The sequence below is a fragment of the Cebus imitator genome, unplaced genomic scaffold (genome assembly GCF_001604975.1).
Source record: "Cebus imitator isolate Cc_AM_T3 unplaced genomic scaffold, Cebus_imitator-1.0 Scaffold132, whole genome shotgun sequence".
Classification (NCBI taxonomy): domain Eukaryota; kingdom Metazoa; phylum Chordata; class Mammalia; order Primates; family Cebidae; genus Cebus; species Cebus imitator.
The window spans coordinates 1,858,468-1,880,644 of record NW_016107447.1 but is presented as its reverse complement, the minus strand read 5'-3'; the positions used below and the strand labels follow the sequence as shown (position 1 = coordinate 1,880,644).

Below are 22,177 nucleotides of genomic sequence, written 5' to 3'. Positions count from 1 at the left end.
TGTAAATTACATCGCCAGACCTGGGACATTAGCCCATCTCTTCTGTCAGTAGGGGTCGCTGTTTCTGATTTAAGAGTGTGGAGTCTGGTCTGGTGTGGTGGCTCACGCCTGTAATCCCAACACTTTGGCTGGCTGAGGCAGGTGGATCACCTGAGGTCAGGAGTTCAAGACCAGCCTGGCCAATGTGGTGAAACTCCATCTCAAAAAAAAGTGTGGGGTCCTAGAGGACCCCCTGGAGTGTCCAAACAGCAAATCTCAGGCCATAAAGGGTATAATAAAATTATTTTTATTGCATTTTGTGCAGACGGGAGTCTAAAAAAGTAATACAGTAAAAGCCATAAAGCATTAGATGGGAGCATTCAACAATAAAGGAAAGAACCAATCCTCTCCTTTTCATATTGGCACAAAGAACACAAGATCAATACTGAGGCAGGATGCGGAATACTGAACACGTACACTGAAAATTAAAGGCAGGCCTAATAATAATAGTAATAATAGTAATAAATACTCTTGATTTGGTTTGCAACTTCTCCTATTTACAAGGGTTTTCAACTTCATTGCATTGCCCTGCACATAGATCGTCTAAAACAAAAGCAACACTATCACTACAAGGCTATTGAAATATTGCACTCAGAATAAAAGTCACTTGAATGGACATGAAACATCTAACTACAGTGATTATAAAGATAATTTGATGAATGACATGATAACATTCATAACAAATATTGCACATGTAGCACAGAAAACTTGGGTTTTTGTTGTGGGATGTCTGTTTCATCAACGGAAACTTTGCTCTTGCCAACCAGACAACCTGGGCCCAGGTAGTGCAACTTTGGTTCCCTAATCGATGTTGATACAGCCCCCCTTCTGCACAGCCCACCACGTTAGCCCCGAAATATTCAGGCCCCCAGAAGGCAGGACCTGGCTGTGGTTCTCAGACGGAGGTCCATTGAAGGATGCAGGGGGTTGGCGTCTAACACCTCCAGCTTCCTGATTGAGTACCTGAAAGAATCTATCCAGTCCCCTGGTCGAATCTCAGGGGGACCTTGGCATAACCGGCAGACCTCCAAACCTACCCCCAGCCACACCTGACCCTGTCTAGGTGGCGCCAGCTCCAGCTCTGCCTTAGGCTCAAAGGAAAAAAGGTGGTGAGGTCAGGAGTACTCAGTGGCCCCAGCTCTGGTAGGTGAGTGAGATGCCTAACTAGGTACACAGGTCAGGGCCCTGGGGCTGGAGGTACTGTACCCAGTCCCAGATGGTGCTGGAACGAGCATGCAGTGCCTGTCCCCCTTAGTAACGTGCCCTAGGGGAAGGGAACCCGGCCACCGCGCCTTCTCTAAGGACAGTACGCCTCAGACCAGGCTGGTGGAGAGGAAGCGCCGAGGACGAGTTGGGGAAGCCAAAGGCCCTGGGTCCTAGAGGAGAGCACACAGGCGCTAAGAACGAAGCGCGTGCGACTCCAGCCCTCCCTCAGGCCCAGGTCCCCTGGGAGACGGAGCTAGAGGCCGCTGCTAAGCAGCGAGGCCCGGCCCCGGAGCACAGAGAAGGCGGCTGCCAGATGGGGATGGGGGAGGGAACGTCACGGGCGGCGCTGGGGCCTCCCAGCAGGTCCGCCCCCTAAACCAGAATCGGCCCCCTCCTCCCCGACCTGTCCCAGGGAGGAAACTGCGGGGGGGGGGGGCGCCCTCCAGCTCCACAATTTCAGTCTTTGGCGAGGAGCCATGAGATGCGGGGAGCAGGCGACAAGCCGACTGAGGAGAGACGCCTGCTTCCCAGCAAAGGCACCGGGGCGGGGCTTCCTCGGCGGGGCGCGGGCCTCTCGGTTTCTTCCCCTTGAGGAGCGCCCTTCCCCAATCCTGGCCCCAACTTGCATAAGAGCCGATGAGAAGAGGTTGCGCGTCTCTGCAGCCGCAGTAGAAGCTCACATCCGCTGGGAGGCGAATCCAGGAAAAGTCGGACCCTTGTCTCACCTCATCTCGGAAAAAGGACTGGCAGGGAGGGTGGGAAGCCAAGGGCGCGCGGAAAGGGCGAAGAGGCGAGAGCCAGACGGGGGTGTGGAGGGACCAGGACCACGACCCCCGCCTGGGCCTAAACCACTTTTGCTCTCAAACTCTTGGACGTCAAGGAAAACTCAGCTTCCCGAGGCCTCCGCCTCCCCGCAGTGCCCCCAGCGGGAGAGCTCGACTGTAGCGAGAAGTCTGTTGCGCTTCTAGTCACATAAATATGGGGACGTTAAAAATACACGCGATGTCTCCTGTACACTATGTATAGGCTCGGCCGCCCGCGCCCCGCGGCTCGGCGAGAAGGGGCGGCGGAGACGGCAAGCGCCGCCTTCCCACCCCGCGCGTCTCCGGGCCGCCGGGAGCCGGAGGAGCGCAAAGAGAGGACCGCGGCGGGCAGGCGTGGGAAGGGGAAGAATGGGCCGCATGGACTACCTGGGGGTCCCCAAGGCCCCAGCTCCTCTCCTTTCCACGCCTCCTCCCAACCTTTATTGCAGCGTCTCCTCCGACGAGACGAGGCCGGGCTTAGAAAAAGGGCAGTGCGGAACCACAGGCCAACCGGGCACTGAGGAGCTCTGGTCTCCGCGCGGCGGGGCGCCCTCTCCGAGTCAGCCCCCACAGGCGTGGCCTCCAGGCTTCAGGCAGCGGGGTAAGGGGCCAGGGCACGGGCACAGGGTCTGTATGTAAACGGTGACAGCGGCGGGGGGCGCGGCGAGGGCTCCGGAGCCGCGGTTCGGGCGCGCTCGGGCCCGGGTGGCAGGTCCTGGCTCTCAGGAGTAGATGGTGATGACCTCGCGGCCACCGCCGCGGACCAGCATCACCCGGTCCAGGTGCTCTGTGAGGACCTCGAGGAACTCCATGTCTGTGAGCCGGTCAAGGAGAAAGACCCGATCTCCTTCCCTCCCGATGAAATGGGGGTAGCGCTAGGCTGCCAGGGACCTCTCGCGCCTGTGTCCCCGTCCGAGGTGCTGATCCGGAGGCAGGAATAGCTCAGCTCTTCCATCCCAGGGACAGGACCCAGCTTCCCTGACGTCCACCTCCCTCTTTCACCCAATTTTAATTCCAGGATACAGTTTTCGTCACCATTACGGTTGCGGGGAGGCCCAGGCATGTTGAGCAAAACAAGCTTGGCGTCCCGGGATTTCTTCACGATGACCTCGTTCAGCCGCACGGCCGTGTGCATGCGCCGCACATTGGACTGGTTCCTGCGGGAGGAGGGAAGGGTGGAGAGCGTGTGAGTCTGGGGGAGGGGAGATTGGAGCCAGTCACCCTTCCAGCCCGAAATGGGCTGCTGGGACCTGCTTCTTGCAAGCCCAGGACCACCAATCCTAAACCTCTCCAGGCTAAGCTATTCAGAGATCCCAGAGGTCGCAGCACCAATCGGGGGCTCACAATAGAGTGAGGAGGGTAGGGAACCCTGGCCATCCTAGAAGAGAGAATGAAAAAATGCTGAAGCACTTACAAGTTCTCCCACTCCCTTCAGGAAACACAAGAGATGCAAAGAGAAAAGAAAAAGAGCAGTCAGAAAAAGAGGAAGACACTGGGGGCTTGGGCCATGGTCACCTGCCCTGAGTCCTGCTCTGCCAGCGCCCACACCCTTCACCTTTTCACTGGCTGCAACTGGGAATTCTGAGCCTTAGCAAACAGGGCCCAACTCCCTAAGTCCTCAGATGGGGAAACCAAGACAATGTCTGAGCTGGGTCTGCAGGCTGCCAGACCAGGATGCCTTCTGCCCTCTTGCTCTGTCATGGGGAGCAGGACACTTTAGCTCACCCCAGCCCTCAGCCCTTAGCCCCCAGACCCATACGGCTTCATGCTGAAGAAGTCCTTGATGCCCTCAGAGGAGACAGGACTGGGACCCTTATTCTTCTCTGCCACCGACTTGTCCTTGGTCCAGGTGAGATGCACCTTCTCAGGATCTGTCTCCCCCTCCCCTTCAGGCTCCTCCCCTGGGGAAGGGGAGCTGCTGGGGCAGCTGGGAGCACTCTGATCATGGATCAGCTGCACCTGAGGGATGAATGAAGAGATGGCAGGTGAGTCCTTTGGAGGCTGAGGGCTCTGCTCCCACTGGCTGGGACCAAAGCACCCCAGCTGCACACCTCCTCCTCTGGCTTCTCTTCGCTGTCACCAGCTGTCTCTTCTGGGACATTGAGGCGGAGACGCGTGTTGGCTGGATTCTTTCTCCGGATTGAGCCTCGTGACTCATCTGTGATACTCTGGATCTAGGGAGTGACATAGGTTGTTGCCAGCTCTGCTGAGAGTCACCACCCATGCCCTGCAAAGAGCTATCACTAGAGATGATGTTCAGCCAGGATGCACTTTCTGGAACTGTACCAGTTGTTAAAATATTGCTATGATTTGAGACCAAATAGCTACTGCACCACTGATTTGCCTGTCCAGCTCCTCTCCAGAACCCCAGACATCCCTACCATCTGGCAACAAAAGGGTTAACCTTGGCACAGGAAGGTTCTGCCCTAGCACTATGGTCCAATGACAGTCCACTGGTCAGTGCCCATGCCATGTTTTGCCGTTTTTACTACCTCCCTTGGATAACACTCCCAGTCTTGGAGGATCCATCCTTCCCAGCTGAATGTACCCATCACTCATTCCCCTGAGAACCCATCAGCCACATTCTGAGAAGTATATTACCCACCCCTGGGAGACTCAAACCCATGGTTCTACTGCCCTCACCTGTAGGATTGCCACCCATTCCCCAGGCAACTTATCACCCACCTCCAGGAGCCCTTTGGTCCCCAGCTGGGGTAGCACCACTCATTTTCCCAAGGACTCCACTCCCCCAGGTGAGTCTTTCATCCGTACTCTGGTGCTCCCACATCACCCACACTTAGGAGATCTTCCGCCCACACCCTGTGAGGGGCTCATCACCATTACACCTGAGACCCCATCAATCACACCCTAGGAGATTTGCCCCTAACTCCCATGCATCAGTTATATCGCTAAATACCCATCTGTTACCCACTCTCTGAGGGTTTCTACGTGAGCCCTTGTCCCTCACACTGCCAGCCCACACCCCCAAGGACTCTTCATCTACACGTATTTAGCATTCCCTCTTCTCTCTCAGCCCCCAGAAGTCACATACATAGGAGAAACTCTGTCATGCCAAAGTCCCTCTGCCTCCTGGCTGGGAGGTTGGCAGGTGAAGCTGCAGTGTGTACTCCCACTGTCAGGGAGATCAGTGTCAGGAGGTATGGTTTGGGAATCAGGGAGATGAGGGTTAAGGTAGAAATGCCAGGAGTGTCAGCCTTGAGCCATCATAACCTGCAGACCCAGAACTGGCAGCAGTTTGAGGCTCTCGGGGCCCAGCCAGGGCAACCTCACCTCCCGCTCCCGCTCGTTCTTGGTTAAATGCATCTGTTTGAGGATCTGGGAGCGCTGTTCCATCACCAACGTCTTCTCATAGGTATAAGCAGAGATGTCGCTCTCATGCTGTGGGCAAACAGAGGTTGGGGTTGAGGGTGAGGAGAGGGACAAGGAGGAAAACATCAGGTCTGAGCCCCGGTGAAAGGCCAAGGGAAGGAAGCCAGGCCCCCTTCCTTCTGGCAACCTAGGGTTTCCCTACCCGGTCATTAATTTCATCAAGGGTTGTGGGAGGCAAGGACAGAGCAGAGAGGGCAACGCTCTTGCAAGGCAGCCAGCTGATTCCCTCAGCCCAGCATAGGACCAGGCATGTGAATGGATGAACTAATGAATGAGTGGATTAATTAATCACCTGGGTGAATGGAGAAGTGAAAGAAGAAAAGGAACAAAGGGATGAATGTATACATGCGTGGATGAATGGGAGAGTGAGTGAATGAACACTTCAGTGAATACATGGGTAGATTAATGAATACATAGAGGGATGGGTGGATGGATACATGAATTGAGAGGATGGTTGGACAAGAGGTTCTATAGGATAATCACCAGGGGTACAGACTCTAGAGCAGCCTACCTGGGTTTGAATCCTGGCTCCGCCATATACTATGTGTTATTGGGCAAATTACAGTCATATGCCAAATAACACCATTGTATGTGCGTCAATGGCAGATTGTCCATAAAATGGTGGTCCCATAAGATTAGAGCGCTGCGTTTTTGCTGTATTTGTTTAGATATGTTTAGACACACAAATTCTTCCCACAGTATTGCCATTGTCCACAGCACTCAGTACAGTAACATGCTGCAGTTTGCAGCCTAGGAGCCATAAGCCTATGTGTGTGGTAGGCTGGACAATCTAGTGTGTATAGGCACACTCTGTGATGTTCACACAACAAAATCACCTAACAGCACATTTCCCAGAACACACCCCTTTGTTAAGCAATGAAGGCATGACTGTACTTCTCTGTGCTTCATCTTCCTAATCTGTAACATGGAAATGCTGATAAGTGTATCTATCTCATTGGTTATTGTTGGAATTGATATACATATGAAGTGCATAGAGCAGGGCCCCACATATAATAAGCATTACTAGACATGGCTATTTTTATGGAGAAGAGCAGGGCAGCTGAATATGTGAGAGGCTAAGAGGTGGATCAGGGGAGGGGATCCTGCGTCATAAGCTGACGGGTGTTAGAGTTGCCCTACTTGGTGCTAGGGCCAAGAGGGCCAGGTAGAACCCCAGCAGCATCTTCTGGGGACTCACCATCTCCACCACCTCGACCTCCGCAGTGATGCGTAAATGGTACAGAAATGTGGTCAGGTCCTTCTTCATCTGGATGCTATTGTCGTCCATCTGGGCCACAGTGAAGATGCGCATCTTGCACTTCCGCCACACCTGCAGGCGGTGAAAGGGATCCAGAAAGGTCCAGCCCAGATTACGATGAGGAGATCCAGGGCCAGACCCCATCCCCTCACCCTTCCCGTCTTCCCACCCACTCCTCACACATACATGCAGACCCCAAATCCTCTGTCTTGGGGGCCACTCTCTACAAAACCTTCCCTGCTTAGGTCTGAGGGTCCCCTATTAAAAAAGCATCACTGGCTCACTGGCTCAGGCTAAGCATTGCTCTCCTTAGAGCAGTGTACCTGCAAGAGGAGACACCATCAGTTCCTAAATCTCAAAACGAAGGAGGTCAGCAGATCCCTTTCCCAGGGGCTTGCAGGGGAGGAAGGACAGGGAAGCTGACCCTGGCCAGAGCCCATGAGTCTGACCTGCGGTTGTGCACACAAGTGCACAAATGCATACATACACACACACACTCACATGATACACTCACGTACACAACTCACCTTGTGGTGCCGCAGCAGGAAGGGCAGCAGCATGAGCATGCCGCCATCGTGTACAATCCACCAAACGTCGATGCTGCCCTCAGAGAAGCGCTCAGGGTTCCCGGGAAACATGGAAACGTTCTTGGTGACCAGCAGGGCTAAGTGGCCAGCTGTGGTTTCCCGGACCAGCTCTGAGGGAGGCCGAGGAGAAGGCCAGAGGGGGAAACAGTGACTCTGGTTCCCCCAACACCCAGCAGCAGCCACAAGGGCTCCTGGCACCCAGCACTCTACCCCACTCCACCTGGCCTTGGCCATGAGCTGAGTGGTCAGAAAACCAGCATCTACCTGGGCCCCATCACATATTTATTGTTTGGATCTGGGAAAGTCTCTCAACCTCTCTGGGCCTCAGTTTCCCCACCTGTCAAATGGCAATAACACCACTTGCCCTTTCTGAGTATGAAGAACCCGTCATGTATGACCTCACTGAATCATCCCAATACCTTGTAACCATGATCTACTTATAAAGGAGGCAGAATAGCTTGGAGTTCACAGTGCAGCCTCTGGGCTGGTTCATAACCTGGCTTCCCCATATTGTGACTTGGAGCAAATTTTCTTTTTCCTTTTTTCTGTAGAGATGGGGTTTTGCCATTTTGCCCAGCTCCAACTCCTGAGCTCAAGCAATCCGCCTGCCTTGGCCTCCCAAAGTGCTGGGATTACAGGCATGAGCCTCTGCACACGACCGGAGCAAACTTCTTAATCTCTCTGTGCCTCAGTTTCACACCAAAAAAGATGGAGATAACAATGCCTAGCCCTCCTAGGACTGATGAGAGAATTAGAAAAAGCCTCAACTTGCCGGCACACAGAACTCATTCTAGAAATGTTAGTGATTACATATACTATTACCTACTACTACCAAGAAATCTGCTGCTCAGAGGAAACAAGTCACATGTGCACAATCACTCAGCTAGGAAGGACCAGAGCTGGGGTGTGGACCCAGCTGCTGTGACTTCAGGGCTATAGTTCTTCCCACTGCCCTGCGCTGTGTTCCTCCCAGGGCCTGTGAGCGCTGCAGGAGCCAAGACTGTCTCGTTCACAGCGGAGTCCCCAGCGCCCAGCACAGTGGCTGGCACATGGCCAGCCTTGACTGCTGTCACCTGCATATGCTGAATCCACACTTGGTGTGCAGTGCTTGGGAAACCCCTCAGGCCCAAAGGAGCGGAAATCCAGTTCCACCCCTCTACTGTCCGCAGCCCCACCCCTCTTCCACCCCCAGCCCCCCACAGCGTTACCAATGAAGTTCCTCCATGTCTGGTGATCTTCCTTCTGGCGCCAGTTGCGGGGCCAGCCGACAAGCACAGTGTTGTGCTGCAGCCCCCCAAGGCCCCCGGACTGGATCAAATGGGACACGCCATCACGCAGGTTGGAGGAGATCACTACCTGGCAGAAGCCCTTCACTTTCTCTGCCTCCATCAGGCGCCGGATAGACTGGGGAAGGGGAACAGACAAGGACCAGCCTCAGACCTCCCTGGCCCTGCCTGGGCCTGTTATAGACTCCCTCCCTCTCATCTCTCCACTCCTTTCATCCCAGTCTTCCTGAAGCTCAGCTCTGATCACGTTTGTCTCTGGCACTAGAATGGCACATGGCACCCCATCATCTGTGCCCCATTCCTTATTGATCGATTGAGGCTCTTTATGATCTGACTGCACATTTTCTGCCACCCTGCCACTGTGGACACAGACCCCTCCCCTACACGCTCTCCACCACCACCCTGACACACGTCCCTGCTAAATTGCACAGGGCACCCTGACTGGCCCAGCTCAAATGTTGCTGTCTTCAGATACCAACCCACCCAGACCAGAATTAAACGGGGCTTCTCTGCACAGCCAATTTGTTTCAACAATTTTTTTAAGTAGCATGATAAGTATTTTAAAGGCACCCCATTTGATCTGCACTATGAGGGAAATAGTCTTATTACTCCCATAGATGAGGAAATTGAGGCTTGGAGAAATGAAGACTTGTTTAAGGACACATAGCTAATGTTATTGTGAGGATTCAAGTCAGGGAAGTCTGACTCCAACCCCCACACTCTTAGCCACCACCCTGATATCAAACAGATAGAAATTCAATTCCTATCTCTGCCACCTCCTGGCTGTGTGATCTTGGATGAGTCGCCTAACCTCTATGAGTGTTGGTTTTTCCATCTGTCAAACAGGGGTCAGGACAGCTACCTCATTTAGGAATAGGGCACGCCACATGCCATACAGCACACAGGGCTTAGTTTCCTGCCTGAGGAATCAAACACTCAACACGTTGTGCGATGTTATTAACTCTAACAGCATTTATCGACATTGGTGGCTCTGAGGGCCTTCAGTACATGCTGTCTTCCCACTAGGCTGTGAGCACCTCGAGGACTGGGACTTTGTCTTGAACGTCTCCGTCTCCCCTGTGCCTCGCCCAGTGCCTGGTGCACTGCACATTCTCAGCCACCGCGTGTTAAATGGAACTGACCGGTCAAGGCCTCCAGCTCTGGGCCCTGACAGATCGGTGTGAACAGCCCAGTGAGGCAGAAGCAGCCACTGTCGCAAGCCATCAGGGGTGCGCCTCCCCACCACACCTCTGCTCCCTCGGGCCTCTTTTAGTCTCTCCACTCATGGGAGAAAGGCCTAACCCTCAGGCAGAACCTACTTCTACTACCCCCAGGATCCAATCACCTCCTTGTGTGCTTAATGCAGACACTGGCCGCTGCAGCCCACGGTGGCTGTGTAGTCTCCTCTGTAGGCATGGACTAATGGGCAAAGCCAACGGCAGGTGACACAGAGAGGGACCTGGGTTCAAATCCTGACATTATTTCCCACCAGCTTTGTGATTTTCAGCAAGCGGCTTTCCCTCTCTGGGCCTCAGTTTCTTCCTGTACCAAATGTAGACACTCATCCTGTCAACCCCAAACTGTAAGGATCAAGAGCCCATGACTGGGAAATCACCTTGAAAGATTTATACTTTGGCAGGAAGGAATAGAGTAGGAGTTCCAGGAGTCCTAATTTGAATCTTCATTTTCTGTCCTTAGACATGTGACCTGACTTCTCTAAGCCTCAGTTTCCTTATCCATAAAATGGGCCCTTCTGCCTCTGATGGTCTTTCATGCTATGAGTTGAATTCTAAAGAGCTCACTCTCTGGGGCCCTAGGCTCCTTCTCTAAGGGAGGAAACAGAAAAGCCTGCCCCTCCTTTGACCCTGAAGGTGATAAGGAAGGATAAGCGTATGTACATGTGGGAGGGCAAAAGGGTGAACAGACGAACAGAGAATGTCTTCCTGAGTGTCCTGACCTTTTCCCCAAGCCCACCAGGGCCCCTACTCACCTCTTCTGCCCGCTGGGCCTGGGGATGATTTTCCAGAAATGTACCCTCAAGGACAGAACCCACGATGGTCAGGCCCTTCCCTGCCTTGAGCTGGGAGGTCAATGAGAGCAGCTGGGGGTGCACCACATTCTGGTCTTGGTCCACACGCACCAGCACGAGCAGCTGTGGCCTGAAGAGAGTGCAGAGTCATGTGATCAATATGCCCCTAACCATCCACACGCCATACACCCATCACCAGGTCACCTAACCATCTGCCCTCTATAACCCTCTGTCCCATCCACCTATACCCACACCACTCATCTGTCCCTCTAAACATCCACCCATCTAGCCATCAACCCATCTCTCCATTCACCTCACTCACCTATCTACCCATTTAACCACCCACTCACCTATTCCGTCCTTCAGTCATCCACTCACAGACATATTTCTTTACCTGTACATGCATTATTCACTCAATTATCCACACACCTACCTATCACCCATTCCTACATCCATCCATTCACCTTTTGCCCTCCCACATGTACATACACTTATCCATCCGCCCATCTCTTTATGCATCCCTTTCCTTAGTCATTCAGCCTTCCTAGTCCTCCAACCACCCATCAGCTTCACAGCATTCTCTAAGCACCTACTCTGGGCTAGACCCTGTGCTGAGCATTTGGGAATTCACAGATAAATAATGCAGAGCCCCAGGTTCTGAGAGCCCAGTTTAGTAAACATTGGCAAGGACAAGCCAATGATCAGAGTTCCAGGCTCTACTCTTGGCAAAGTGAAACACGGGGAGATGAATGAGGGTTTGGGCATGCAGCACCCAGGACTGAGGTAGGGAATGAGGATTCCAGCTCCAGCTCTGCCTTCTGTGACCTGTGAGATCCTCTCTGACCTCTGATTTCCTCCTTTTTTTTTTTTTTTTTTTTTTTTGAGACAGGATCTTACTCTGTTGCCCAGGCTGGAATGCAGTAGTGCAACCTCAGCTCACTACAACCTCTGCCTCCCAGGTTTAAGCTATTCTGCCTCAGCGTGCTGAGTGGCTGGGACTACAAGTGCACACTACCATGCCCAGCTAATTTTTGTATTTTTAGCAGAGGCAGGATCTCACCATATTGTCCAGGCTGGTCTCGAACTCCTGGCCTCACGTGATCCACCTACCTTGGCCTCCCAAAGTGCTAAGAGCCCCTATAACTCTCAAAGGGAATGATTCCACCTGTCCCAGAGCAAATGCTACATGATCTGATGTTTGTCTGTCCACAAAACTGCGTGCTTCCTACATTCCCAGCGACTGGAAGGGACTTGCCATACATCAGGCATTCATATATTTTATGAACAAATGATGGAAATGATGTAATGAATGAAGGGATGGATGCTCAGGAGGATAGCATGGTAGGTGGGGTTAGAGGACAAGTGTTTTAGGGGGGAAGGAATCGGACAAGGCTGGGCTTTTAGGGCATCGCTCAGCAAAACAAAGCAAGTGAGATAAGTCAGGCCCTGCTCCCTCCCCACTCCCCCACCCCTATCTCCTGAGCCTTGCACACATGCACACACACACTCATGCACACCTGTGTTCTGACTACTTACCTCCAATTCTTTGTGTGTGGGGGCCCTTCCTCCAGGCGTAAAAGGGCATAGCGAGCCGCACTGAGAGAGAGACCTCGGATCCCATCGCCCCACTCCTTCTCCGCCCTGGGGGAGAAGGATCATGGGAAGAAGGATCACATGAGGACAGAAAGCCAGGAGTGGGGAGGGAGAAGCATCTATGCCACACTGGCTACCCCAGGGCAGAGCCATCTCTGAGGCTCAGAAAGGACATAAGTGTCGCTCCTGCCAACAGACCCAATCAAGCCTTGGATAAGTTTCCTTGGAAAATAGCTTCTAAATCCATTCTCTCTCACCATTCCTGTTCATTTCTCAAAGCCTCTGCCCCTAACCCGCATCTTGCAATGTCACCCCATATCGCCCTCTCCCTCCGCTCCAGCCCATCCTCTCCCACTCCCTACTTCATCTCGCCCTCACAACCCCACTCCCTCATTATCCCTTCCCTCTCCTTCCCACCACCCCTCAGCCTTCCCCAGCCACCGCCTCGCTCCACTCCCGACACTCACCCTCGGTACTCAATGTACTTGTAGATAAGTCCAGCAATGAGCATGGCCACCAGTGCATAATACCAGGAGCAGATGAACATGAGGGCCAGGCAGAGGCTCATGCCCAGGAAGGAGAGGGTCCTGGACAAGGTGGGAAGACCCAGCCTGTGAGCCCCAGCAGGGTTGTTGCTGGGTTTAGACAGCAAGAGGGAGATGGGGCAGGGCATGGGCAAGAACAGCCCAGTCTCGGGGAACTCACACATCATACCCATGAGGACCAGGGGATATGGAAACTTCTGGGTGAAGGAGAAGCCACAGACAGGGCACAACCCCATGCCCTGCCCAACTCCTGACACCCCATACTACCCTGTTCCTGTGCCTTAGACCCTGCCAGACAGGCCTAGCCAGGTGCGTTCTGAGGCCAAGGTCTCTGGGTCTTGTTTCTCATGTGGAAACAGGACCTCCCAAAGGAGGTCACCAGCAAAGCTGGAGCATCCAGACAGGAGTGGACAGCCCCAGTTCTAGCCCAATTATATGCCACAGTCTTGCTTTCCCTCTTTGGGCCTCAGTTTCCTTTTGTAGAACAAGCACCATCATTTCTGCTCTGCCTGCCCCTGAGGGGAGGATGAAGAGCCATAGAGGAAAATGGTGAGAGAAACTGGAGTCTGTGCGGCAAGCATCTGCCATGTACTGTAGTGCTCACAAGAACCCACAAGGCAGGTGCAGCTATCATGCCCATTTCACAGCTGAGGAAACTGAGTTTCTGAGAAGCTACATCACCAGTCCAAGGTCTCATAGCTAGGAAGTGCAGAGTCATGATTTGAACTCTGGTTGGCTGACTTCCAGCCTCCCTGCTATATTGTGGGCTATTGGGCATCACAGACAGGAGAGGGATTCCAGCCGAGACTGCGTATATGCTGCTATGTTATTATTTTATTTTTTTAATTTAGTTTTTGAGACAAAGTCTCACTGTTGCCCAGGCTAGAGTGCAATGGCACGATCTCGGCTCACTGCACCCTCTGCCTCCAGGTTCAAGTGACTCTCCTGCCTCAGCCTCCCAAGTAGCTGGGACTACAGGTCTCTGCCACCCCGCCCAGCTAATTTTTGTATTTTTGGTAGAGACAGGGTTTCACCATCTTGGCCAGGCTGGTCTCAAACTCCTGACCTCAAGTGATCCACCTGCCTCAGCCTCCCAAAGCACTGGGATTACAGGCGTGAGCCACCGCACCTGGCCCTATGTTTTGATTTATGATTGTTGGGAGACCTGTTACAGGACCTTCCTCATGTGAGTTGGTCAACAAAAGCTGGAGAAAAAAGAATGTCCTCTTCTTAGACCCAGAGGGGATAGGCTGGAGTGAGATAAGGACTGGGGTGGAGGCGTGGCTCCGTGGCAGTGTGGGGTCGGGGCACCCACCAGTGGTAATATCGAAAGCGTGGCCTCCAGTTGGGTGTCCTCAGCAGCGTCTGTACTGCACAGGCCAGATTCACAAACATGTAGCACATCAGGAAGAACCTGGAACACAGGAAGGTCCCCGGGAGACAGAGATGCAAAGGGAGGCAGAAACAGAAACAGCAGCATCCAGAGAGAAAGGGGGACGGGGGCAGGAAGTCAGGAGGTGGCCGGATCATGCTCTGGTGCTTAGGAAGGGGTTCAAAGCCAAATACCCTTACAATATACCCTGATAACACATGCAAGTGACTCTCTCTATAACAAACGATGGACTTTTATGACCAGTGGGGAAATTCCTGGGGTTGTTAAAGTATTTGGGTGGGTTGTCATGGGTCATGGCTGCAGGATTCAGATACAGAAACACCCTGAGCCAGTGAGGAGGGCAAGAAGTCAGGCACGCACATAGATAGGATGGGGGCCACCTCGTCGAGAGATGCAATGAGGATGCCAATCTCGCAGATGCAGGCAGTCAGGAGCAGGGCCCAGGTCGGCTCTCCATTGGCTTTGCCATGGCCAAAGACCTGAGGACAGAGCAATCATCATGGGGGACTGAGACCTTAACGACTTCTCGGCCCTCTCCCCTTATCTTGGGAGCCAGTGGAGTAGAGGCAGGAGTCCTACCACCAGTGAGGAGGTAGGGAGAAGATGCATTTCTCTTCCTTTAGGAGAATGCAAATGGATAACAGGCTTTTGCTATGTCTTGCCCACCCTGACATGGGCACCCCAGTACAATGAAGTTCAAATGATCCCTAGAGGGGGAAAGCAGCTGAAGGGGACCAGATGGGAGAGGAGCTGTCAGGAAGCCAGCAAGCCACCCCGACCCTGTTCTCCATTAGTCTTTTTTTTTTTTTAGCACCATGGTGAAAGCTACCCTTTTCTTGCCCTTTGACTGCCTCCCCGAGGCTCTGATCAACCACTGTGCCAAAACAGGACCATTTGTTTTCTTCCCAAGAGCAGACAGTGCTTCATGAGATGCACTGACCAGGGGCCAAATCCCAAGTAAGACACACTCATTCTTCTTCGTGCAGTGCGGAGCGGAAGTGGCACAGGAGGAAGTCCAAGGCTGGCCATAGCCCTGGTCACTGTGTGGTCTCTCTGGGAAGGAGCCTGACTGGCTGGGCTACTGGGGGTGGGCTGTTCTGCCTCCACACTGACCTGCAGGAAGGGCACGATGCCATCCCTTGAGATGGCCTGCAGCAGGCGTGGGGCCCCCGTGAGGCTCTGCAGCCCAGCCCCACAGGTGGAGAAGAAGGACCCGATGACAATTACCCACGGAGATGGCCAGGCCAGTGTGCCCACCACCAGGTTGCCATTCACAGCTTCACCAAACCTGGAATGAAGTGGACAGGAGATGTCAGGGGAGCAGTGCCACCTAGATTTCCAGGGTAGGTGTCCATACCAACTGCAGAACCAACTTCGTGCCTGCCACAGGACTAAGCTCTGTAAGGGTGACAGGGGAGGCAGAGCCCGAAATGTTCCGTTGTTTTTCCTTAATAAAATCAATCTCTAATTTCCTGATGCTGAAAACCAGGCCTCTAGGCCTGGCTCCAGCATAGGTCCCAGCTCCACTGCATTCCTTTACAGAAGCCTGGCGGTAGCAGTGGAAAGTGACTCTGAGAAGCGCTCCTACACCACCCGGCCAGTTGTGTGTGCCCATGCCCTTCAGAAGTGAGTGCTCCAGGGCACTAAGCACTTACAGCTGCAGGCATGCGCACATGTTTCTCCCCTCCACCCTGGCTCCCCATTGCCTGGAATGCCCTTCCTCCAAGCTATCTAATCTCTGCTCAACCTTGAAAGAAGGAAGGATAAATGAGATAAAGTGTATAAGACACTTCTAGCCTCCGTTCCTCTGAGAGGACTTCCCTGGGAAGACCCCTAAGGACTGGACTGAAGCCCCCAGGCCTTCCTGTATGGCCATCCCTACTGACTGCACTCAAAGTCTGTTGGTCAGTAGAGGCCCACCCAAAAGAACTCCTTCAGGACAAAACTCGTGTGTTATTTATCTGTGCTCCCTCCAAGATTCTGGAGGGAGCACAGATAAATAACACTCCTGCGTATGTGACCAATACATGGACATTCAGTAAATGTTAGATACACTACTGACTTAATCCATTTTAAATAAAAGAAAAGCCGGGCACGGTGGCTCAAGCCTGTAATCCCAACACTTTGGGAGGCCGAGGCGGGTGGGTCACGAGGTCAAGAGATCGAGACCATCCTGGTCAACATGGTGAAACCCCATCTCTACTACAAATACAAAACATTAGCTGGGCATTAGGTGGCGCATGCCTGTAATCCCAGCTACTCAGGAGGTTGAGGCAGGAGAATTGCCTGAACCCAGGAGGCGGAGGTTGCAGTGAGCCGAGATCTTGCCACTGCACCCCAGCCTGGGTAACAAGAATGAAACTCCATCTCAAAAAAAATAAATAAATAAAATAAAATAAAGAAAAGAAAAGGAAAGTATCATTATCCTAAAGGAAATGAGACGTCATTCAAGCTTCTCAAACTGGAGCGACAGAAGGAAGATAAAATAGAAGAAGACGACCTTGCAAGCAACCCCTGTGGCCTCCCTCCCACGGGCCCCTCCCACGGGCGCCTCCCACAGGCCCCTCCCACAGGTCCCAGCACCTCCTGCTGGGTCTGTTTCCCGGAACTCAGCCTTTGATGCCTACCCATCCCCAGAACAGGATCAACCCCAATTCTCTTACTTGTCCCGCAGTACGACCCCCTCAATGCAGGCCCCAAACAGAACAACGGAGCTGATGTCTGCAGCAGAGGATAAAGGAAAATCCCCAAGGTTCAGTACCTTTCCTCCCCACCCCTCCTGCACCAGCAGGTATGGCAGCAACATTAGCTGCCCTCCCTCTAGCCCTCCCCTGAGGGGGGTCCCAGTGTAGCTGTGCAGGATACAGACAGCAGAGGTGGTGGCGATGGCCAGGATGGTGCCAGTGGGGATTGACTTCTGGGCATCCCTCAGGTCCCCAGAGCGGTTAGAACCAGCCATGATCCCTGCAAACAGAAGTGCAGCTAGGACTCAAGTCAGGGCCACAGGAGACCAGACAGATGAGAAAAAAGGCACCAGCCTCAGGGTCAGTGAGCCTGGGATCTAGTCCTAGCATACTGACTTGTGTGAGATCTTGGGCATGTAACTTGGCTCCTCCTGGCCTTAATTCCCTCATGTGTCCAATGGGAAGTGAAATGTGGGCCCCTGCTTATGTGATGGTGCTGTTGGACTAAGAAATTCCCAACATCATCATCGACTCTCTCCTCCCCATCCACTCCCAGGCAGAGCCTTCCCTCTCTGAGCTCCCCTTCACCTGTGACTGAGGGGAAGTAGATGCCAACCAGCAGGGTGAAGTAGGAAGTCATATCACTGAAGACATAAGGGTGGTCCATGTCGATAGGAGTGCCATCGGCCAGGCCCACCGAGGTCATCCCGCTCCTCTCCACAATCACACCCTTGGTCAGGTAGGAGCTCCAGAGGTTCTCTGTGGGGAGACAGAATGCTCAGAGGGAGGCCAGCTATCAGGGGACCAGAGCACTGGGACTAGGAGGCGGGAGGGGGGCAAAAAGCCAGGGTCAAGATCAACCCCGTCTGACTCTCCTCGGCCTTGACTCTATTTCACTTCCACTGACATTTCCTAAGCTCCTGCTTTGGGCCAGGCCACAGGCAGGGCTTTCACAGGCTAAACAGACCCAGTTCCTATCATCAAATAGTCCAATCTAGTAGAGCAAATGGGCACATAAAGAACTATCTCAGATTGACTCAATGTGTCCCAAATTGATCTCACCATCCACCCACCTGAAACCAGCTCCTTTCCTGCATCCCATATCCCAGTAAATGGCACCATCATCAATTCTGGTGCCCTGCCCTCAACTGCTCCTTCTTCCCTTCCCCAACTTCAATACCACCTCCAACTTCTGTCCCTTAACCCCTCCTTAATATTTCTTAAATACGCCCCTTCTCTCCATTCCAAGGTCTCTCCACCATGGTACTAGTGATCTTTCTGGCCAGATAATTCTTTGCTGCAAAGGACTGACCTATAAGACTGTAGGATGTTTAGCAGCATCTTGGCCTCTACCTACTACATGCCAGGTACACCCCTCCAGTTTTGATAACCAAAACTGTCTGCAGACACAGCCAAGTGATTCCTGGGTGGCAAAACAGCCCTGGTTGAGAAGCACTGCAGTAATGGCCACAGACATCACTCCATCACTCTCATTCAGAAAGCCACCATCTCTCTCTCCTGGACTCACAGCATCAGCCCCTTCCTGGGTCCCCTGACTCTCTCCTCTCACCCCCTTAGCCCATCCACATTAGTAGCCAGAATGAACCTTCAAAATGAAGATCTGATCATGTCCCTCCCTTTCCCAAAACCCCTCAGTGGCTCATTGCCTTCATAGTATGGCACTAACTCTCCAACATGGCTTCAAAGCCTGCCACAATCTGGCTAATGCCAGCCTCTGCTACATAACTTCTTTCCCCACCTTCCTTTGCTCTTTGTGCCCCAATCATACCAAATTACTTGTGGTTGGAAGGACACAGTATACTCTTCTGCATCTGCGTGCTTTTAGGCAAGCTGTTCTTCTGGTTACAATTTCCTTATTCCTTTCATAGAACTGAAGATCTTTCATTTGTCCTTCAAAATCCTCCTCAGGTGAGTCCAGGAAGCCTACTGCCATCTTATACACATGAACTCTCCCACTGTCCCTCCCCTGAGCATTCTCTGTGCACTAAATGCACATCTACACATGGCATAATGTATTTGCTAAGACATCCATCTCTGCCATTAATCTCCTTGAAGCCAGGAATTGTGGCATATTTATTTTGTGTTCCTAGCACTTAGCACAATGCTGGGCACTCCATAGGTACTCAGTGACTGTTTGTTACGTTGATGACTTCCTTTCCTACCAGTGGTGAGACACGTGTCTCCTTTTCACCTCTACTCCTCCCTGATGACAAGGACAGAATGTAACACAGAGTAGGTGCTCAATTAAAGCTGACTGAATTTAGCTGAATCCCAAAGAGGGCCCCTTAATCCTGACCGCTTAACCTACAATCCCTGCAGCGTTCCCTGGATGTCAGCCCTTATCCTCCCCGCCCCCCCCCCCCACAGACCTTTGATGAGGCCACTGGCAGCACCAGGAATTCCCTGGATCTCTGTGACATTGTTTCGGGTGAAGTATTCATCACAGGTGGCGTTGAGGAAGCGAGAGGAGCAGAAAAGGCCCCACAGCCGTGTGGTCACTGTCTCATTTCCTTCCCAAGCCAGCTTGGCACAGACATCAAAGCCATGGCGAGACAGAGTGCGGTTACCCAGGAGGCAGATCCTAGGGAGAGAAACAAGGGAGGAAGGTGGGAAGCCACATAACCTTGCCCTGACTGCACAATACACCCACCAGGAGCCCTTTCAAACATATGGACGCCAGGTCCCCATATCCAGAGTTCCTCGTTTAATTTAAATGAAGCCTGGCCATTGGCATTTTTCTTTTCTTTAAGCTCCCCTAGTGATTCTAATAAGCAGCCAAGGGGGAGAACCACGGCGTTAGCGCCATGCTGCTTCAGCACCGCGGACAGCGGTCTCGGGGGAAGCCCTCCTCCTCTGAGCAGTGGATGCAGGGGACTCGGATCTAAGCCCCTGAACTTTCTAGGCTTCTGTGTCTTTTCCCATCCTGGAAAAATTGTCCAACACTAGGAGATTGCCCTATTCCAGGAGGTTGTCCCCACCCAGGAAAGGTTTCCCTACCACAGAGAATATTCATTTCTTTGGAATTCATTCCCACTTAATTCTTTCTAAGTCCACCCCACCAGCCAGCAGTTGACTCTTAAAAGGGAAATTGTTCCCTCCTCCAGAAAAGTTACCCCACTCTGAAGAGACTGTCCCCAAACCAAGAGAGATTTTCCCTTCCAAGGTAAGTTGCTCCCAACCCACACCACTCAGATTCTGAGGGGCAGGAAGAGGGAGTTTGGCAGAGACTGTCACACAGACTCTGAAACAGAGCCAGGGAAGGTAAGAGGACAGTTCCTTGGGCTCAGACTGGCAGCACTCACGGGAAGTTGGGTGGGTCGAAGGCAGACTTGATGACCCCAGCATAGATGGCCAAGATGGAGAGGATGACACAACCCAGGAAGACAAGGGCAAACTTGTTGACATACTTGACACCCACAAACACCACAGTGGCCATGCAGGTGAGCACACAGGTGCCATACACACGCATGTTGTTCAGCATGGCTGCTGCCTCCCCACTGGCATCTTCTGCCTTGAAGATGGCCATGGCTGGGAAGAGGTAAGCCTGTGGGAAAGGAGCAGGAAGAACAGAGACAAGTCAGTGGCTCTTCACACTACAGGCAGGGCTTAAAAAAAAAAAAAAATCCTCATCACAGCACAATCACAGTGGTGCTAGACTGAAAATGACATCCAGTAATATGAGAATTGCTAAAGAAGGCATGGCCTGTCCTGTAAGGACTATGATGCAGCCATATTAAAATGGCATTGCAAAGCCAGGCACGGTGGCTTACATCTGTGATCCCAATGTTTTGAGAGGCCAAGGTGGGAGGATCACTTGAAGCCAGGCATTCAAGACCACCCTGGGCAATATAATGAGACCCCATCTCAAAAACAAATAAAAATACATTTTTAAATGGCACTGCAAGGATGCTGGGGTGATTACTTCTGTCATTTTTGTTAATTATAATTCTTAATAATTATTTATCATTTTAATAATTTCTAATAGAATGGTGGAAATAAATGTTCATCACTACAGGTTGGGTGAATAAATCGTGGTATCCCCACACAGTCTATGGAGCTATTTAAAAAGATGACATAGATTTTTTTTTTCTGAGATAGAGTTCACTCTTGTTGCCCAGGCTGGAGTGCAATGGTACAATCTCAGCTCACTGCAACCTCCACCTCCTGGGTTCAAGCAATTCTCCTGCCTCAGACTCCCAGGTAGCTGGGATTACAGGTGCCCACCACCATGCCTGGCTAGATTTGTATTTTTAGTAGACACAAGGTTTCACCATATCAGTCAGGCTGGTCTTGAACTCCTGACCTCAGGTGATACAACCGCCTCGGCCTCCCAAAGTGCTGGGATTACAGGCATAAGTCACTGCCAGATGACATACATTTATATGGATTGACTTTAAAAGCTATCCATCATACATTAGGTAATCACAATCAGGTTTTTGAAAAAGAATATGTCTTATTATCTCATTTTTATAAACGTATGTGAAGAGATATACATATATTAGTACATGTCTATATGTGTTTTCATAGGTACATCAAAATGTTTTCAGTTTTCCTGAATCATAAAAAATGTGGATAATCTATTCTCTGTGTACATCTGCATTTTCTAAAATTCTCATGCTAAATATTAGTGTTTACATTCTTCCAAGAGTTATTTTCACTGTAAATAATATATACCAAGAGAATATGAGTTGCTTAGGGAAACATTTATGATATAGAGTTATATTTTACATAGAAAACAATTCCATATAGAAAAACAAAAGCTAGAAGGCAATACACCAAAATGTTAGTGGTGATCTTCTTTGGGTGACTTATATCCTTCTTTACATTTTTTTATGACTTGGATATTTTCCCAATTTTCTGCAATGGGTAGAATTGTTTTTACAACAATTTTTCAAATATTTTAATTCTTAAAAGTAATGGAGGTCTATTATTCTCCCTCATCATTTGCCTCCTTAGGCCTTTCATGCCCCATCCATCCTCCCTGTCCTGCTCTCTTCCATCCTGCTGCAAAACTAATTGCTGTGGCACCTTCTCATTCTAGGTTTCCAAGGCAGTGTGGTATAATGGACAAGCACAGGCTCTGGAAGTCAGAAAGACCAAGGTTCATATTCCTTCCACTCATTCCTTAAACTCCGAGCCTTGCTCTCCTCATCTGTAAAATGGCCCCTTTTAGCCAGGCGCAGTGCCACATGCCTGTCATCCCAGCACTTTGGGAGGCCAAGGTGGGAGGATCACTTGAACTCAGGAGTTTGAGACCAGCCTGAGCAACACAGTGAGATCCCTATCTTTACAAAAACATACAAAAATGAGCTGGGCATAGTGGTGCATACCAGCTATTTGGGA

At 51.8% G+C, this 22,177-nt stretch overlaps 1 protein-coding gene across 3 annotated transcripts in view; it reads right to left on the bottom strand.

Annotated features, from left to right (window-relative positions):
* Positions 1-265: 265 nt before the first annotated feature.
* The window catches only part of SLC12A5 (solute carrier family 12 member 5), a 38,446-nt gene continuing 16,534 nt past the window's right edge, over positions 266-22,177 (bottom strand). The window contains exons 7-26 of one of the 3 annotated variants that reach the window (XM_017541275.2): positions 20,137-20,378; positions 19,204-19,415; positions 17,402-17,572; positions 16,995-17,093; positions 16,793-16,850; positions 15,243-15,417; positions 14,490-14,608; positions 14,052-14,150; positions 12,659-12,778; positions 12,135-12,239; positions 10,560-10,728; positions 8,492-8,687; positions 7,224-7,393; positions 6,637-6,768; positions 5,340-5,447; positions 4,100-4,222; positions 3,808-4,007; positions 3,463-3,477; positions 3,072-3,205; positions 266-2,862 (exon numbers count right to left, since the gene is read on the bottom strand). In XM_017541275.2, coding sequence (XP_017396764.1) covers positions 2,771-2,862; positions 3,072-3,205; positions 3,463-3,477; positions 3,808-4,007; positions 4,100-4,222; positions 5,340-5,447; positions 6,637-6,768; positions 7,224-7,393; positions 8,492-8,687; positions 10,560-10,728; positions 12,135-12,239; positions 12,659-12,778; positions 14,052-14,150; positions 14,490-14,608; positions 15,243-15,417; positions 16,793-16,850; positions 16,995-17,093; positions 17,402-17,572; positions 19,204-19,415; positions 20,137-20,378 — 2,739 coding nt within the window. In that variant the 3' untranslated portion in view covers positions 266-2,770. The remainder of the gene's footprint in view (positions 2,863-3,071; positions 3,206-3,462; positions 3,478-3,807; positions 4,008-4,099; positions 4,223-5,339; positions 5,448-6,636; positions 6,769-7,223; positions 7,394-8,491; positions 8,688-10,559; positions 10,729-12,134; positions 12,240-12,658; positions 12,779-14,051; positions 14,151-14,489; positions 14,609-15,242; positions 15,418-16,792; positions 16,851-16,994; positions 17,094-17,401; positions 17,573-19,203; positions 19,416-20,136; positions 20,379-22,177) is intronic. The other 2 variants (XM_017541276.2, XM_037743009.1) reach the window with 2 other exon arrangements.